Source organism: Cyanistes caeruleus, chromosome 9 (genome assembly GCF_971803275.1).
Source record: "Cyanistes caeruleus chromosome 9, bCyaCae1.hap1.1, whole genome shotgun sequence".
Taxonomy (NCBI): Eukaryota; Metazoa; Chordata; class Aves; order Passeriformes; family Paridae; genus Cyanistes; species Cyanistes caeruleus.
In genome coordinates, this window is record NC_141709.1 from 34,101,778 (window position 1) to 34,121,227 (window position 19,450).

The 19,450-nt window shown below is 53.4% G+C and overlaps 2 protein-coding genes and 1 long non-coding RNA gene across 3 annotated transcripts; 1 reads left to right on the plus strand and 2 right to left on the minus strand.

Annotated features, from left to right (window-relative positions):
* Positions 1-993: 993 nt before the first annotated feature.
* On the minus strand, positions 994-7,586 carry PTGER3 (prostaglandin E receptor 3). The gene is made up of 2 exons (XM_086841496.1): positions 6,609-7,586; positions 994-2,993 (listed from the first exon to the last, which is right to left on the minus strand). The coding sequence occupies exons 1-2, from the start codon at positions 7,404-7,406 to the stop codon at positions 2,661-2,663; spliced, it is 1,131 nt and encodes a 376-aa protein (XP_086697622.1). The 5' UTR covers positions 7,407-7,586; the 3' UTR covers positions 994-2,660.
* Positions 2,401-4,366, plus strand: LOC111932935 (uncharacterized). The gene is made up of 2 exons (XR_002866430.2): positions 2,401-2,837; positions 3,884-4,366. It is a non-coding gene; the product is annotated as an uncharacterized LOC111932935 (long non-coding RNA).
* A 704-nt stretch (positions 7,587-8,290) lies between the features above and the next one.
* ZRANB2 (zinc finger RANBP2-type containing 2) lies at positions 8,291-18,595 on the minus strand. The gene is made up of 10 exons (XM_086841500.1): positions 18,441-18,595; positions 18,082-18,134; positions 17,799-17,907; positions 16,414-16,496; positions 15,478-15,554; positions 15,042-15,179; positions 14,070-14,242; positions 11,951-12,037; positions 10,421-10,585; positions 8,291-9,900 (listed from the first exon to the last, which is right to left on the minus strand). Exons 1-10 carry the CDS (start codon positions 18,494-18,496, stop codon positions 9,837-9,839), a joined length of 1,005 nt encoding a protein of 334 aa, XP_086697626.1. The 5' UTR covers positions 18,497-18,595; the 3' UTR covers positions 8,291-9,836.
* Between the last annotated feature and the right edge of the window lie 855 nt (positions 18,596-19,450).

Genomic DNA, 19,450 nt, shown 5'->3' on the forward strand with positions numbered 1-19,450 from the left:
TTCCCATCTGGGGAAAGCTCCCATCCCTTCCCATCTGGGTAAAGCTCCCATCCCTTCCCATCTGGGGAAAGCTCCCATCCCTTTCCACCTGGGTAAAGCTCCCATCCCTTCCCATCTGGGTAAAGCTCCCATCCCTTCCCATCTGGGGAAAGCTCCCATCCCTTCCCATCTGGGGAAAGCTCCCATCCCTTCCCATCTGGGGAAAGCTACCATCCCTTCCCATCTGGGGAAAGCTACCATCCCTTCCCATCTGGGGAAAGCTACCATCCCTTCCCACCTGGATGAAACAGCTCCTTCATTTTACCCCCCAGAGGGACAGAAGTGCCCATCCCAGCACTGACTATTGGTGACAAAAGCAGTTTCATGGGAGTGCAGTGAACCCACCCTGACATCAGGACTCCTCTCAATCTGCTGGAGGGCCCTTCCCAGTGTCCCATCCCCAGATTTCCACGCTCAGGAGGCACAGCACCCTGCTTTTCCCATCAAGGGGGGATAACAGGCGTGGGTTCCCTCTCCCTTCCCTCCATCCCAGCCGTGACTCCAGACAATCTGGGAGCCAGGAATGTGCTGGCCAGGGCTGATCCAGGCAGCTGAGGTCATCCCGACATATTTCACAAGTGAACGGCTCTGCTGAGCTCTTTCCCAAAGGAAAAGTACACAGAGGGAACAGAAGGGATCCTCTGCACACAAGAGGCTTTTTCCAGCCCCAAATAATCCCAACAAAGCAGAGTCTGACTCCTGCAAGGCACTTTTTAAAGCATTTTTCCCCTGAAGCACTGATGAACCTGTAGTTGTTACACCAGGAGTGGCTCAGCACAGAGCAGGGTCCAGCAACTCAAACTGAAAAAGGCATTTAATCCATTAAATTTAGGCTGGGTCTTCAATTAAAGCTAAACCTTGGCTTTTAGGCTGGACTCAGACATCACCTGCATAAAATCAGATTTATGTGGACAAGAATCAGACAATGCAGGACAAAAGTGAAGGCACAGATTCTTTGCTGAGGAATTACTTTTATAAGCAAATTAAAAAAAGTAAAGGTTTTGTAAGTAAAGAAATTCCTCACAGATGCAGGACTTCATTTGCCTGTAAGACCCCTGAATTCCACAGCACCTGGCACATGGAATATCAGCTGTATTTTGTTGTATTTGTACTTGATTTCACCCCAAAGGCCACAAAACAGGAGACATGAGAGGCTGTCAGCCCCAAAAGGGTAAAGAAAATGCCTTAAGACACAGCTTTTTAAAAAACAAGCCTCAGATGTGGCACCAATGGATTGCAACTGAGTTTGTAACTAAACCATGGAAGTTTCTTTGGGAAAAGACCTGACAAATTCACACACTTCCACCCACTGCTTCCAGTCTGCTGCAGTTTAAAACCTCCCAGAGCTGCCACATTTGTGTTTCTGGAGGAAGAGCTGAACTCTTTGGGATGCTGCTCTGAGCTCTCTGCAGGCCCCAAGTGCCAGCCCCGTTCCTCCCACAGCATTTGCTGCTCATGGACACGGCACTTCCCAGGAAAGCAGCTCCTGTGGGAGCAGTGGGTCTGACTCTCCTCCTCTCCATCTGCCCCCCTCAAGCAGCAATTCCAGCCTCCCTGCACATTCCACAGGATGCCAGGGAAAAATCAGGGATTTCTCCCCTTGCCCCGGTGCTGCACCCTCCTCAAGCTCGCTTCAGCTGCCACACGGATCAGCGTTTATCAGGAGGCAGGAGACTCCTGCTGCCTCAATCCTTGGAAGAGAGGGATGTTCCATCACTGCCACAGCCCCTGCTCAGTTTTAAGACACTGAAATCCAACCAAATTTAACTTTTTTTCCTTATTCCTGTGTTTTTTCTCCCTTTCTCTTTCTCCACCTCCAGCAAAAAGGAGGAAGGACTCTCTGAGGGAGGTAATTTTAGTATTAAATACTCTCAGCATAATTTAAGGGAGTATCTCCCTTCAGTAATTCCATCTGGAGAATCTGCTGGCTGTCAGGAAAACAGTTTCTTCCACCTTAAAGGACGAGAAGCTCCCTCAGGCTCTACTTTAGGCTCACAGGACCTTCCTCTGTGCATCTCAGCCACGAGTGGCAGTGACCATTCTGCAGTGACCATGGATGAGGACATGTCCTCCTCTCGCTATGCAGTGGAATGGAGGACATGGAACGTCCTTCTCCTGCTGTGCAGTGACCATGGATGAGGACGTGTCCTCCTGTTCTGCAGTGACCATGGAACGTCCTCACCCTGTTGTGCAGTTACCATGGAATGTCCTTCTCCTGCTGTCCAGTGACCATGGAATGTCCTCACCCTGTTCTGCAGTGACTGTGGAACATCCTCCTCTCGTTGTGCAGTTACCATGGAATGTCCTTCTCCTGCTGTGCAGTGACCATGGATGAGGACGTGTTCTCCTCCCATTCTGCAGTGACCATGGATGAGGACGTGTCCTCCTCCCATTCTGCAGTGACCATGGATGAGGACGTGTTCTCCTCCCATTCTGCAGTGACCATGGATGAGGACGTGTCCTCCTCTCGCTGTGCAGCTCAGCCATGGCTGCAGAGGGTTGTGTCCTGCTGTATCCCAGCACTTGTGGCACCTGCAGGAAGAATTTGGCGCTCTGGCTCCAGCAGTGACACCGTGAGGGGTCAGCAGGCTCCCAGGAGGGTTTCCCCGCAGGGAACACCCTCAGGCCGCGGTCCGGCGGATCTCCTCGGGCAGGGAGACAGATCTGTCCCTGTCCCTGTCCCTGTCCCTGTCCCTGTCCCTGTCCCTGTCCCTGTCCCGGCACTCGGCGCTGGAGCACTTGGACACGGTGCTGGCTGCCTGGCAGAGCTTGCGGAGCAGGATCTTGCGCAGCAGCAGGTACACCCAGGGGTCCAGGATCTGGTTGAGGGAGGCCAGGCGCACGGCGGTCAGCGACAGGTCGCACTCCTGGCGCGGCTCCCAGCGCCAGGGCTCCCCGGAGCTGGCCCGGCAGGGCCCGGCCGTGTGCTCTGAGATCATCCTCAGCATGGTGATCTGGGCAGGGAGGGAAAGGGACACAGGGTAAGGGGCTGAGTGTCACCACAGCGATGCCACCGCCGTCCAGAGAGGCCGCGGCTGCCCCCGCATCCCTGCAAGTGCCCCAGACAGGGCTTGGAGCAGCCTGGGATGGTGGGAGCTGTCCCTGCCCCTGGAACTGCATGAGCTTTACTCCCAACCCCAGCCAGCCTGGGATCCTGAACACCTCATTTTCCCAAACAGATCCTTGTTTTGCTCACAAACCTTTCCTGGGCATGACCCGGAGGCCCGGCTGTGTGCCTGTGCTGCCCGGGATCCCTGCGGAACCGGGGCTGTCCGTGTGCTCCCAGTGCCACAGAGATGGACACGCACCCAGCACTGCCCTGGGGCATGGGGCAGTGCCCCCAATGCTCCCAGTGCTCCCAGAGCTCCCAGTGCTCCCAGCGCTCCCAGCGCTCCCAGTGCTCCCAGTGCCCCAGTGCTCCCAGTGCTCCCAGTGCTCCCAGTGCCCCCAGTGCTCCCAGTGCTCCCAGTGCTCCCAGTGCCTCCCAGCACTCCCAGCCCCTGGGTAAACTGGCAGCCAGTCCCCAGAGCGCTGGGAACAGCCCGAGGGAGCGGATCCGCAGGGAATCGCTGCCAGTCCCGTGGCTCCAGCCTTTGGGAAGGGCCAGGCCAGGCTGCGATCCCACAGGAAACCTCCTCAGAGCTGTGTCACCACAGAGGTCACAGCTGGGCTGCTGCTGTCCCCACACTGCCCGGGAGCACAGGCTCCAGGGAGGATTCTTCCCTTCCAAGGGATATTCTGGGTGCCAGATCAATAACCATGTGCTGACCTTGGAAAGCCTGGGCTCAGTCTGGAGGGCAGGGCAGCGTGGACAGCACAGAATTATTTTTATTCCTTTAAACAGAAGCAGCTGAGGATTCTACCCACGACATTTCATTGACATCAGTGGCCATGGATAGAGCCTTGTGAAAACACGGACACAGAGCCAGAGCACAGCAGGAGCCAGTGGGGCAGCAGCCCCACACTGCCAGAACCACTGCCTGGCTCTTCACACACCGCCCCAGTCCTGGCCCTGCCAGACTCTGCCATCCCTTTTTCACATGGAGCTCCAAAACCACCAGGCTAATAGAATACATTTCCCAAGCACACAACTGCTGCTCGTTCCTGGCTTTATTATGTAATATCCCTTTATTGGAGTAGCTGTTGGGCCAACAGCTGCTCTACTGGAAATTTTGTTTGTTTGATATCATTAGAGGTTGTTTATCACGGCCTCTATTGGTCTTCTAAATGGATTAAAAGGCTGCACAAGGCAGAGGAACAACATCAGGTGGAATAAAGTCAACATGATTTATGCCATTAAAAATCTGGCTTAAAATGCATGCAGAAATATGGCTGATGATTGGATTTATTCAACTAAAGCAGCTAAAACTTTATTGTTATTATGAATAAGGTTTTATACATCTTTAGTTTTTGTCTGTCAGGAGGGATAAGGAGCAGAAGCATTTTAACAGGAAAAGCAGCAGAATTCCTGAGCATTTGGATTTAGATAACTTTGAAACAACTCCGAGAAGGAATCATTTTGTAGCCTGCAAATCCAAAATTATTATTGTGAGAATTCCAGTTTGTGCTGCAGTGGAGCTTCTGTGCAATCAAGGGACAGCTTCCCCCATTTCACCTCGGAGTCATTTGTGTGCTGCCATCCAGCTCTGGGGCTACCCCAGAATCCCAGCCTGGTTTGGGCTGGGAGTGACCTCAAATCCCACTGAGAGCCACCCCAGCCATGGCAGGGACAGCTCCCACTGTCCCAGGCCGCTCCAAACCCATCCAGCCTGGCCTTGGGCACTGCCAGGGATCCAGGGACAGCCCCAGCTGCTCTGGGAATTCTATCCCAGGGCCTGCCCACCCTGCCAGGGAACAATTCCTGCCCCAGATCCCATCCAGCCCTGCCCTCTGGGAGCCATTCCCTGTGTCCTGTCAGCACATGCTCCAAAACAAACAGATCAGTGTGAACTGGAAACCAGCGATGCCACACTGGAGTGGGGTGTCCCCCCAGGTGCTCCCTGGAGAGCCCAACAAGCTCCTGGAAAAAGGAAACAATTCCTGCCCTGTCTGCTCTCCTCCCTCCTTCCCAAGCCAGCACAGAGCCAGACGTGCAGGACACTCCAGAGCACAGCCACGCTGTCAGAACTTTCCCTCTGCTGCTAAATCACATTTGATTTTGTCGTTTACATCAACAGATCAGCTCTAAAAATACCGTGTGTGGCGAGGGCGTTGTTTACCTCTCAGCAGCAGCTGCCAGGATCCATTAGTTCTCAGTTACAAAACTCAGATGTCTTTGAAAAAGCCACAGAAACAAAAAAGCCTCCTCTGTAAAGCCCTGGATTTCTGTTTCAGCTCCATTTCTCACGACTGCTGAGTGCTGCAGCTACAGGTTAAATGATTGCTACGGGCTGGCTTTCACTGAAAAGTGAAAATTTGCATTCTCCCTGGTCACTTCTCCAAAAATCTGGTCTCTGATTCCTGACCTGCACTTCAGAGCTGTACAGAACGAGCTGGGGTGCGTGTATGGAAATGGAGCTTTATGTATAAAAATGGAGATATATTTATAAAAATACCCCTGCACCACGAGTCTGGATTTTGAGAACTCCACAGAAGTTCCACATTCCAAGTGTTGCTGCTGCCGAGGGAGGGGAAGTGCTGATGGATTGATCCCCTGGTGTTTGAGGGTTGACTTCTGCCTCTGAAAGCACAGGAATGCCCAGGGCACCAAAGCACCAAGCGGAACCCCTGCTTCCTCACCCATCATGGGGAGGAGGAAACGCTTCCTCATCTCAGGGATCTCCTCTCAAGGCTGGTGAAACCCTCGGGGGTGACAGGACAAGGAGAAAAATCCTTCTCCAGCCAGAAAGAGCCTTTCACATAACCTCAGCATTTCCCCAACCAGCTTCAGCCCATCCTGCTCAAAGACATCAAGTACAAATCTTCCAAAAATCCTGTTACTCCTTGATAGAACAGCCCAGCCTTTCGGGACAGGATCCCAGCCCCCGGGTGTGCCCTGGTCCCACACGGCAAAGATGTGGATTCTGCCTGCCCCACTCCTACATCACAACGAGGGGTTCTTAAGGAAGGAATAATAAAAGAATGGAAAGCAATGAAAGGATCCTTAAACCCCAGAGTGGCCGAGGCCGGGAGGCTGCTGTAAATCCAACCCAGCGGGCTCTCAGAGTCACGGCTCGTGTGTTTCCTCATAAAAGACTGAAGGAAGTTTTGCTGCAAGGCGGGAGCAAATAAACCCCCCCAAATCCTATCTGACAGCTCCCAGAGCCGCTCCTCACACCCCGCTTTTCTCTCTGCACGAGAATCTCCTTCTTCTCCTCCTCCTTCTCCTCCTCCTCCTCCTTCTCCTCCTGCCCCGGCTCCCGCAGCCCGGCCCCGCAGCCCGGCCCCGCAGCCCGGCCCCGCAGCCCGGCTCCCACAGCCCGGCTCCCACAGCCCGGCCCCGCAGCCCGGCCCCGCAGCCCGGCTCTCCTCGGGGCCTCTCCCCGCTCCTGTCCGGCAGGCTCAGCACCCGCGGCCCCGCTGGCCCGGCCCGGGGTGTCCGCAGGGAGGGCAGGGCGGCTGTCACGTACCAGCAGCGGTGACCAGCAGGCCGACAGCACGCACATGATGCCCAGCAGCTGCAGCAGCGTCTCGGTGGCGATGCGGCCCCAGCGCGAGCCGGCCTTGGCCCGGCAGCGGGCCACCAGCGCCGCGATGGTGGCCAGGTTACAGGCGCCGGTGACCACGAGCGACAGCAGCCCCAGCGCGGCGAAGGCGGCGGCGAAGGCGCTGCCGCCGGCGGTGCTGATGAAGCACCAGGTGCCGGGCCACTGCACAGCGTAGCGGCCCAGCCCGGCCAGCGGCAGCAGCGCCAGGGCCACGCCGGAGGCCCAGATGGCGAGCAGGCCGCGCTCGGTGGCCCGCGGGCTCATGTGGCTCGCGTACCAGTGCGGGGCGCGGATGGCCAGAGCCCGCTCCACGGCCATGGCGCTGGCGATCAGCAGCGGGCACAGCCCGAACACCGTCATGCTGAAGCCGAAGAAGTCGCAGAGGCGGCCCGAGGGGTCCATGGTGGCCCAGGGGCGGCCCGACAGGTACACGGAGATGACGATGGGGCTGGTGAGCAGCTGGCCCAGCATGTCGGTGAGCGCCAGGGAGCCGATGCACAGCAGGAACGAGCGCTTCCTGCGGCTGCCCTTGGCGCGGTAGCTGCGGGACACGAGCAGCATGGCCAGGGCATTGCCCACGACGCCCGTCAGCATCATGGTGAGCGGGATGGCCACGGACACGGCGCTGCCGCGCTCGGCCGCCCGGCCCGTGCCGTTCCCCCGCGGGCCCGGCCCCACAGCCGCGCTGGCGTTGGGCGGCCGCTGCTGCCAGGGGCTCATCCCGGAGCCGGCAGATCCCGCATGGAGCGGGCACCGAGCCGGCTCGGAGCGACACAGGAGCACCAAGGGAACGAGCTCGGAGCCGGCTCGGAGCCGGCAGCGCCCCGGCTGCCCCGCGCGGCCGCTTTATGTGAGGGACGGGCAGGACCCGCCCCGGGGCCGGGAGAGGCGGAACGGGACAGAGCGGGCAGGGCCTGAGGGGACGGAGCGGGCCCGGGAACCGGGCTGGGAGGGAACGGAGCCCCGGGAGCGCTGAGGGAACCGGGAAGGGGCTGGAGAATCCCTGAGGGAGCCGGGAAGGGGCTGGAGAATCCCTGAGGGAGCCGGGAAGGGGCTGGAGAATCCCTGAGGGAGCCGGGAAGGGGCTGGAGAATCCCTGAGGGAGCTGGGAAAGCTCAGCCTGGAGCAAAGGAGGCTCAGGGGGAATTTCTGGCTCTGCACAAGTCCCTGGCAGGAGGGGACAGCCGGGGGGATTTGGGATCTGCTCCCAGGAACAGGGACAGGAGGAGAGGGAACGGCCCCAGGCTGGGCCAGGGGAGCTCAGGGTGGATTTTGGGCAAGGTTCTTCCCCCAGAGGTGCTGGCACTGCCCAGATCCCAGGGAATGGTCCCGGCCCCAAGCTCCAGCAGGGTTTGGGCAGCGCTGCCAGGGATGCCCAGGCTGGGGTTGTTGGGGGGTCTGGATTATGATCCTGATGGGTCCCATCCAGCCCAAGACATTCCACAATTCTGTGGGAACACCTTGTAAAATCTCATTTTCTGTCGCAATGAAAAGCCGCTCACGATGTGAACACGCGGGGTGCGTGGCCCGGGTGAGCTGACACAGAACCAGGGGCAGTGCAGGGGACGGGGAAGGCCGACTGTTCCCAAGACAAAGCACTCGAGCACGGTTGACTCACAGGTTTTATTTACACTTGTCTACAGCATTATTTTGCCTTACACGTTCTCTAAGCCAAATGAACCATCCTCCTCCTCTGCCTGTGGCCTATCAGTTGCTAAGTTTGAAACCTCTCATCTGTTAAGTACAGCAACAATTGGAATACAAAGCACAAGAAAACCCAAGGCTAACAACAGAGCGTCTACTTGATCTGGTTTTACAGTTTAGTTGGACGTTGAAGTCAGAGGCACAGTTACAGACTAACCTGCTCTTGTGCAACCTACACACATTTAGCATGGAAATTAGAAAGAAAAGAAAGCATTAAAGAAGAAACTGCATTTTTTCTGCAAAGAGATTTATCAAAATACCTCTACACCAAAAACATTTTGCTTCTAGACCAGTCCATAAGACGTGGCTCAAAAAAAAAAAAAAATAAGAGGAAAAAAAAAAAAGAGAAAAAAAAGCAGAATGGAGTTTCTAGATTTTGCTCCGTTTGTTTCTGCGCAGTTTATCAAAACAAGCAGCAAATCTGGCAGTTTTATTACTGAAATAAATGAAGGTATATTGCTTTTTGCTTGCTTAAAAAGAATTTTCCTTACCATACTTACCTTGTGATGGCACTGAAGAAACTTAAACCTTTCTTAACCAAACGGAGCTCAAGAGAGACCAAGTTTTATACTCAAATGGATTCCATAAAGCATTTTAAGCCATAAATTATGTTAAAGGGAAAAAAATGATCGATGAAGAAGACGTTGAAGATGCCAGAACTTTCTACACAGTTTATTCATTCTCATTGGTAAAGAAAAATAAAATTAAGATACCTTGAAAATTTTAGTCAGCCCCAAAGGGAATTTTACAGGCGGCCTGCGGAAGCTTCCCTTGATTCCAAGGAGCCAGTTCCATACTCCTGCAGCCCCAGAGCAGATCCCAAGTGATCCGTTTGTAAGGAGGGATCCTGGAGTCCGGGCTCTGGAAAGCACCGCAGCCACAGCACTGTGCTGCCTGCAAACGTCCTCCCTCGCCAGGAATGAGGCTAATTCCCTCTGGAATCATGATGGACTGGGGGGTTTGAGCTGCTAGAGGGGTGTCCATCTGCACTGGCACTGCTGCATGGCAAAATAAAAACTGCTCTGCCCAAGGCCCCACTGCTGGCCCCAGGTGCCCCCAGCCCTGCCCCTGCTGTGGTCCCACGGGAGCTCCATCCTGCCCTGGAAAACTCCCGGCTTCCTGCTCACACCAAGAGCTGTGCCAGGACATTCCCAACCTGCTCCTCCAGCTGAGGGAGCCAGGAGTGGAGGAACTGATCTTGAGAATTAACAAACCCCCCCTACACCACAGCACCTCCCCCTGTGCCGGGGAGTTTATGGCTTAAAATGCTACTGCGGGTTTGGGTGATGGATGAACAAAGCTGCAGTTTGCCAGAAAGCCAGGACAGACATGCACCTCTACTAGCAGATTGAGCACTTCTGACCAAGTAAGACACCAACTTCTTAAAAATGTCTCATGCACTGACTGGAATTTTGGTGGGTTTTTGTAAGTGTGAGCTTTTAGACATTATTTCTTTTTAGAACTCGTACGGGAACCAGAATGGGAGGATCCGGAGGAAGATCTGCGGCGTCTGCAAGATACAAATGGAGAAAGCATGCACAGAAATGAGCTCAGATTCATCCTGGAACCCGCTTTGAGCAGCATCCTACCATAGCTGGAAGCCAAGTATATCTCATGGGGGCCTTACAAGAATATACAAGTAACTTTAAGCCACTAATTTAATACTAAAAGTCTAAATTTAATACTGAGAGTAGAATACAGTTTCTATTTCAATGCAGTATTTACTTAAGAAAATAATTCAATAATGAACACATTAACACTGCCACACACTGAAAGTGAGCCAGGTCTTTATACAGAACATGCTCCTACCAGGAGGAATTTCTTTGGAGGGGGGAAAATTAGTAAAAAAAAAAAAAAGCGATTACAGAGGGGTTAACAAAAGTAAGAGTAGGGCAAGTGAGGAAACTACTTTTACTATGAGAATAACTGCTCAGATTCAATTGTTTCCCAGTGAATCTCAGTCCTTGGATAACTACAATAAACCATCACACATCTCAATACAGCCATTCTTATTCTACATAAACCCAAACCTTTCGGGTGACCGTGATCTCGAGCGCCTTTTTTTGCGATCACCAGAGGAAGAGGATCTAGAGCGGCTTCGCTTCTTGCCTCTCTCGGGGGAAGACGAGGAGCGAGAGCTGGAGTAAGATCTTTTCCTTGGGGTGGAAGACCCCCTGTAGGACCTGGAGCTGGATCTTTATTGATTGAGAAATAAATCACATTTAATTCTGGGCTCATGGAGAAGGCACAAAGACAGAACAAGCAGAGACAGTTTTCATCAACATTCGCTACTCTCTTTACTCCAGAGGTGTGGAAAATAAACACCAGGGGCTTCCATACTTACTCTGCCAAGAGCACTCTGCTACTGCCAGGGCAGCTTTCCTAAGAAATTTTGCTAAGCAGTGTTTCCTGATAAATGGACCACCAATGGTTTGGAAAGCTCTTCCCAGCATTCACCAAAATGAGACATTTTGGCAAAAAAAAAAAAAAGCACAGTGTGACTGCTGGGAAGTGGCCTCTGTAAGGACCCTCCTCAGCAGGTAAATTCACTCATCAGAATAACCTGGAAAGCAGAGATCCAAAGCTGATTTAGCATGCTTCACTCTATCCTCACAGACATTTCCCACTGCATGTTCAAGTGGCCAAACAGCAACAAATCCAGCTGTCATATTTACAGACCTCAAACTACATTTGTGAAGAGACTAGAACCCTCCTCAATACTCAAAATACTGCAAAAAGCCTCTCAGAACTGGGTCAGAATATTTAAAAACATCTCTTGGAATACAGTGTCCCTCTGGTGGGGCACAGGGATACCTTTCTTCTTCCCAAAAGCACGGATTCCATCCAGTGCTGACCCTCACAGGATAATCCACAGCACGTCCCTGCCCCCAGGGGGTGGTGGCACCATTTGTGATCGTTCTTTCCAACCCAAGCTTCCTTATTTAGAGTTCGGGGATTCTCTGCATGCACGGAGAAGGGACAGCCCTTCATTCCATCCCAGAGGGGCTGTTCTGCCAATGGAATGCCTGTGCAAGGACACCCCAAAGGTGCTTTTGTTCCTGTGCCCTGCCCAGCTCAGTGATGCTCCAGGCAAATCACTCTGCCTGCTCTCAGCCTCTCCCACCATGTTCCTGTCATCCCCAGCTTTATTCAGGAACAGCTGCCCTGTCTCGTGGAAGGTGCAGAGCTCTCACTGAACACAAAACCAGAAGTAGGGCGGTATTCCTAACGCTCCTCCAGCTCAAGCAGCCCCAGTGGAAACTGGAGAAGCACCCGAATGCCTGCAGCAGGGAACCATGCACTCAAATCCTTCTTCCTCCACTGCAGCTCGGTGGCGTCCGCGCGTCCGGCTTAGGCCAGACTTAACCTCCTGCACCACAACCTCTGCTCCTCAGCGAACACGGCGGTGCTGGCAGCACCTGCTGCAGGGACCCAGCAGCTCTGACTTCCAAGATAAAAAGCAGTTAATGTTTGTCTGAGCAGCACGGCTCTACGTGGGACCAAAGCAGCTGCAGCCTGTGCCCTGTGTCTGTGCAGGGACAGGCTGGTACCTCATTCACCTGGATTTGGACCCACGGGATCGGGACTGTTCCCTGGAGCTGGAGCGGGATCTCGATCTGGAACTGGAAGAACTCCTGGAATGGGACCTGCAACAACATGGGAGATCTTTTTCCAGTGTCTGACTTGCATTTAGCAGAGTCACTGCTCCTGAGAGCAGCAGACACGAGGCAGCAACACAGTCCGAGTCCTAAAATGCCAATCCCTCCCCAGCATCACCACAGCACCCTTTAAACCAGACACCTTCACACAGCAAGATCTTGCAATAAAAACATTAAAAGCTTTACTCAGCTTTAGATTATGGTTCCTAAAACAAAGCACAACAATTAAACAGGACTGCAGTTACCTGGCAAAACGAAATAACTTCCTATCTATTGGTTATTTCATGAAATCAATACATTAATTTGTGCCTTAACTGGAAACCCATCAGTTTCCTTGAAAGGCAGAGCAGATGAGAGCTTCAGGATTGGCCAGCTCAGCTTCCCCCCAGCTAGTTCTCACAAGCACTTTGCAATCAGCTTCAAATTTTAATGAAGATTTTCCCCTGCATTATAAATTAAGTGGTTAATTTGGGGCTAAAATACAGCCACATCCAACACAACCTGTAACTGGCCAAAATTATTTCCCCATTTTTCACTGATGGATTTTCTCTAAAGCACAAACCACAAGAGAAATGTAACAATGGCAGCAGGCTACAGCAAACACTGGAAACAAAAGCATTGAAAACAAATTCTAACAATGTTTTCAGGTAAAATACATTTTACTTGTGTCAGCCTCTCAGTTTATACTGTTACCACAACTTTCTCATTTTACTGGGCAGTATACAGTGGTGTGAACATCTCCTAGTTAGGAAATAGATTTAAACCTTTTTAAAACCCACCAAAAAAAAAAAAAAATAAAAGAAGCATGCACAAATGGCAACTGATATTTCCAAATATCTGTAGCCAGAAGCAAAAGGTTCAAGAGGAAGTTGAAATCTCAGTTAGGACAAGTCACTTTCTATTTCATTGTTAATGTTTGTGAATTTATGGCCACTTATGGGCAGGTGAGGTTGTTGAGAGTCCTTGGAGCCTCCCAGCCAAGCACTGCACACAAACTGCCCCGAGGAGTGGGAAGGAGGGCAGGCTGAGGAACAGAGGAAGGAGGCAGCAGGAGCAAGATCCAACCATGAGGGGGAAAAGCCAAGCCAGAGGCTGGGGCTGGCCCCTGGTTACCACGAGGGGCTGCAGAATTTGGGCAGTGACAAAACTGAGAGCACACAGGGGCAATGATGAAGCTGGGAGGATCAGAAGAAACTTGAACTTTATATATGTGCATTTAATAAATGACCCTGGGAGCCTGCTCTGATTCATCAGGATCCTCCTTGCATGAGCTCTAAGGCAGCTCAAAAGCTCCAATATTAATGACATCACCAATTTCAAAGCAGTGACTGAATTTAAACAGTAATTCATTTATTACTGAATTTAAATAGTAATGAAAGAGCTTGAGCCTGCCCAGCAGACCTCTGTGAGGTTCCATATAAACCTTCAGTGCCATCAGAGAATTCCAGACTGGTTTGGGTTGGAAGGGACCTTAAAGCTCATCTCATTTCCCTGTTCCATGGGCAGGGGGCTGCTCCAAGCCCTGTCCAGCCTGGCCTTGGACAGCTCCAGGGATGGGAAGGTTGTGACAACACTGCCACTGCATTTTAAGCTTTGTCACTTGCCATTAACTCAAGTTCAAGTTTCTTGTCGTTATTCCCAGGATATTCCCATTGTGTCCTTTCCCTGAGTCTGCCTGGGCTGCATCGTCTCTGCCTCTCCTGCCACCTCCTCCCACTCCAGCAGTGCCCCCCTCTGTCCAACAACAGAACCACCCATGGCCAGCGAGCCTGAAAACCTGAAAACAAACTGCATTATTCCCTGTCTTTGAGGGATTTCACCAAACATCAACTCAAAGCACTGAAACAAGCCCCAGGCCCCACGGAGCCTCCCTGCTGCAGCTCAGGCAGAGCATCACCACCTCTGTAAACGGAGAGTTATTCACATCATTACACAACTGCAAGGCAATCAAGACAAAGGAAATAAGGAAGTCAGATACTGACATTTTGCCTGGCGTTACCCTGGACCTGTACCCGTTTACCTGGACCTAGACCTTGAGCTCGAGTGAGAGGATGAGCGCGAGGACGAGCGCGAGTGGGAGGAGCGGGACTTGGAGCGGCTGCGTCTCGGTGGCTTCTTCTTCTTGTTGGTGTCCTCCTCCTCACTGGCATCCAGGTTGTACTTGGACAGGTCAGCATCATCTTCATCCTCATCCTGGCACAGGCACAACACAGCAAACTCAGGCCATGCCTCTAGCTCCCCTTCACTTGTTACTTATTCTGGCCTTCACCTCGTGCTCCTTCCCAGCCTTTGAGACTGGATCAGAATTCAATGAGACCCCACAATTTTAAGCAAAGAGTGACTGAAAATTGGTGTTTCCAAACAAAGTAATAAAAACTCTGCAATCCCCCCCCAATATTTAACGAAGTTAATGAGCACAGTGACAGATTTTTACCACTTTTCACCCTCAGAATCTCTAAGCGAAGCCCAGCTCTGCAGAGACAGATCTCATGTGCAGTTTGGTGACTGCTGTGTAAAACACGACCATCTGCACGTGTCTCTGCAGGGCTGCTGCCCAAAGATGTGGAAAATCCAATAAGTGATGCTCATATCATTCAGAAAAGATGAAGAAAACCCCTCAGAATATTTTACTTCATTTTATAAAAAATAAATCTGATGCGGTTCTAAAAGCCTAGGAAGAAAACTCAAGAGCACTCGCTGTACATGGTAACCACACATCCGAATTCCAAATAAAGATCTTGGGTTCTGATCTCAGATAAGTTTGTAATTTATGATTTAAGAAGCTGCCCATTTTTGGGTGCAGGTGCTTAAAACAAAGCAGAGCTTGTGCCCATCTCTCCCACCCGTTATTCTACTATATATATATATATATATATATTTTCTACCCTTTACTGCCAGAGCTCTGCTCTAAAGGCAGCTGAAAACACTGCCCAGCCCTTCCCCTGCTCCTGGGCAGCACTGAAATCATGATTAAAACAACAAACCATCCTACCTCATCCAATTTATACTTGGAGAGATCTTCATCCTCATCCTCCTCATCCTCCCCCTCAGATTCCTTATCTTCCACTTCCTTCAGGATGGAGGCAGGACCCACCGGCTTCCCCCGGTACTTTTTCTTTTTGCGCCCAAACTGAGGAATTTTGTGCCAGGATTAGAACAGGATTTAACAAAAACCAATCACCAACTGTATTTTTGGTAAGTCTTCTATAAGAAAAGAAATAATCATCAACTTTAAATAAGATCTCGGCCCAAGGGAGAGGGGGAGCACTGTGGAACATCAATTAGCAACAAGGAGCCTTCAGAGATGCTCATCCTGGGGACAAGGAGACTCCACAGAGATGAATGGGAATCTGAGCAGTTTGGGTTTCAATTTTATGGGATATCCTTAAAAAACACAACCAGAGTCTCTCCAGAGCAACCTCCCTTACCTCATCATACTCCCCGTCGGACTCCTCCCGCTCTATGTACTCCACGTTCTCCCGTTCATTGAATCCTCCTCCATAGCCTTGAAAAAGGGGCAAAGCAACACAATCCCTTGAGCTGCACCACATCTGAGCACAGAAACTTCCACAGGGGCTCTGGGAACCCTCTCAGAATTGTCAATCTGCCACAAGGACGTGATGGGATCTCAGGAGGAACGTGAATTGTTCCCACGTGCGTTTATTAAATGCAGTTCCTCAGAAATCCAATTAAAAGAATGGAATAGGACCACTGAAAGTATTTATCTACTTAATTAATTGCTAACCACTTCAATAAATTATTTATATAATAAATACATGGATATATTATTTACAATTATAATAATTATATGAAATTTGATTATATTACTTAATATCCTTTCCTATTTTCACAATATTCAATACTGAAACATCGTTTTTCCTTTTGAATAATAAGCTTTGTGCTCTTCTCTGGGCTCCTTTATTTCTGTGCCTTTGTGTTCCACCCTGTGCTCTAAATCCCCTGCTCCGCTCCTGCAGTGGATTCCCTGATCCAGGAGCAGAGGGCAGGAGCTGTAAGGAGATCCTGCCCCAGTTCCCTGCGGGCTCACGTTCCCGCAGGAGAGCTGAAACTGAGCCCCAGCCCTCCTGAGCAGATAACAGCCTTATCTGCACGGCCCTCTGCACACCCAGAGCGCACAGGAGGCCCCTGCAGATCAATTCAGCGTCGCTGCCAAAGCCCTGACATCAAAATCAACCCAGGGCCAGCTCAGGCTGAACGCTCCCCGATTTCCCACACGGAGCCATCACCTCCCCAGCAGCGGGGCTGGCTGAGGCCAGGAACCTGCACCTGTTCTGGGAAAACAAGGAGTGTGCACTGGGACTGCCAGAGCCCTTGTGCCAGCACCTGGGGCTCCCCCAGCTCACCTGTCCTCTCCTCCAGCTTGGCGTACTTGGGGGTGTTGCACATGTTACACTCGGAACGCCGCGCCCAGTTCACATTGCCACAGCTGCAGGGAGAACACACAGAGGGGAATGTCACCCTCCAGACTGGGAATGTCACCCTCCAGACTGGGAATGTCACTCTCCAGACTGGGAATGTCACCCTCCAGACTGGGAATGTCACCCTCCAGACCGGGAATGTCACACTCCAGACTAGGAATGTCACCCTCCAGACTGGGAATGTCACCCTCCAGACTGGGAATGTCACACTCCAGACTGGGAATGTCACCCTCCAGACTGGGAATGTCACCCTCCAGACCGGGAATGTCACACTCCAGACTGGGAATGTCACCCTCCAGACTGGGAATGTCACCCTCCAGACCGGGAATGTCACTCTCCAGACTGGGAATGTCACCCTCCAGACTGGGAATGTCACCCTCCAGACTGGGAATGTCACACTCCAGACTGGGAATGTCACACTCCAGACTGGGAATTCATCCTCCAGACTGGGAATGTCACCCTCCAGACTGGGAATGTCACCCTCCAGACTGGGAATGTCACCCTCCAGACTGGGAATGTCACACTCCAGACTGGGAATGTCACCCTCCAGACTGGGAATGTCACCCTCCAGACCGGGAATGTCACCCTCCAGACTGGGAATGTCACCCTCCAGACTGGGAATGTCACCCTCCAGACTGGGGACGTTATCCATCAGACTGGGAATAAAAGGGTGGGGATGCAGCACTCAGGAAGGTGATGGGACTGGACAAACCCAGGGGGAAGTCAAACCAAAGGCAGGCTGGCAGGAGCAGGGACAGGAGCACAACTGCACAGAAAGGGTTCACATTCCTCGTTATGTCTCAGGGTGGCATCCACACCTCAGAGGAGCAAATGAACATGGGAATAATGCTCATGGAATCCCAGACTGAGGTGGGAGAGACCTTTAAGCCCATCCAGTGTCACCCCTGCCATGGCAGGGACAGCTGCCACTGTCCCAGGCTGCTCCAAACCCATCCAGCCTGGCCTTGGGCACTGCCAGGGATCCAGGGGCAGCCCCAGCTGCTCTGGGCACCCTGTGCCAGTGCCTCACACCCTCCCAGGGAAGGCAGCACCTCCAAACGTCGTGGGGGGTGGCATTTCCAGCTCCACATTCCCTCCAAACCTGGGCAGTGTCTCAGCTTATCAAACCTGTCCTTTTTCCTGGGCAGCGCTGCCGTTCCAAACCTTCCTGCTGCCCTATTAATTAAGTGCTGTGCAGCAAACGAGTGCTGACCCCAGAGCACAGCCCGGGGCTGTGGCCCTGAGCCCTGCTGTCCCTGCAGCAGCAGGAATTTCCAGGGAAAAGCAGGAGCTGTGTGTTTGGAGCCTACGTTTTGCACTGCCAGTCGTTGGCGCTGAACAGCCCCCGGCTCTTCTCCGCCAGCGTCTTCCCGATCTCCGTCCCCCCTGCCTTCATCATCTTGGCCTCCGTCGTCTTCTCTGCAGGGAGAGACACACAGCTCCTCAAACAGCAGCCTCAGAACTCACGGGAGATATTTAACAGCGTTTAAATAAAAATAGGTGGACTTCTCAAACAGCTTCGGGTCGATAGGAATTTTTACTGCTGTTTTATGGGGCGGAGAGAGGACAAGGTGTGTGCTGCTGGGAACTCACCTCTGCCGCATCTGTTGCAGCTCGTTCTCCTGGCGAAGTTGACGTTCCCGCACCTGGGCACGGAGCAGAGCACGGGGCCGCGATTAAACCGGGCTGGACTCGCCCATCGGGGGCTCCGCACCCGCCCCGAGCGCCCCGATTTACCCACGCCAAACCGTGCCGGGCCCGGGGCCGTGTCCCCCCTCCCGAGCCGGCGGCCGCGGCTCCCGGTGTCCCTGCGCCTGTCCCGCTCCCGCTCCCGCCCGGTCCCGGTGCCGTTCCCGTTCCCTGCCTCGCTCCCCGTCCCCGCTCCCGGTGCTCTGCGCTCCCTGCCCCGCTCCGGTTCCGCGCCCCGCCCGGCTCCCGGCCGTTCCCCTCACTTCTTGTCGGGGCAGATCCAGTCCCCGTCGCTCACGCGGAAGTTCTTGGTCGCCATCTCGGGCCGAGCCGGGCCGGGCCGAGCGCCGCCGCCACACGCAGGACCCGGGCCCTGCGCCGCGGGGCTGCCCCGCCACGCGCCTGCGCCCGGCCCTGCCCCACTGCGCGCCTGCGCCGGGCCTGCCCCGCCCGCCTTTCGCTCAGGCAGCGCCGCGGACACCTCAGCCTCAGCCGCGCCAGCGCCCCCTGGCGGCGGGAGGGGCCGTGAGGGGATCCGGGGGCGGGAACGGGAAAAGGGAAAAGGAAAAGGGAGCGGGAGCGGGAAAAGCGCCCTCTGGGGAAGAACTTTCCCCAATACCTGAAGGGCCCCTGGGGATAACGATCAGTGTTGGAGTGAACGCGTTATTTAAGTGAATATTGTGTATGTGGGTTAATGAGCCGTGGTTTGTGGGCGGGACCGTGGCCCTGCCCTCTGAGGGACGCTGCCCGCTGTGCCCTGCGTGTCCCCGGGCTGCCACGGCCGCGCCACCGCAGCGCTCCCGATCCCCCTGGTTCCCTGGGGTCTGTGGGACCGGGCAGGATCTGCCCAGGTGTGCCCGGTCCCCGCCATGCACAGCGCTCCTTCGCAGCTCACGCCGCCTTCCCGGCACTTCTTCCTCTCCCTTGTAGCCACATCCTGGGGAAAAGCACCTGGGATCCGGCTCCGGAGCTGGGTTTGTCCCTCTGGGCGGTGGAGGTGGCAGCGCTGTCGCTGGTGATGTATAAAGGTGTAAAGCTCTGCCCGGGGATCTCTCCCGGTCGGCTCCCGGGAGGATTCGTGTCCTGCTGCAGTCCCTACAGCAGGTGGCACTTGAGGAACGCGTTTTCCATGGAAAAAAACACCCGCTTTTCCACGGAATGCTTCAAATATCAACGTATCAACACGAGGCACCACCAGTGTGGGGCTGGCCCTGGGACCCGAGCACGGATTGTGCTCGGGCTGCTCCTGGCACAGGACACCGAGCAGCAAAAC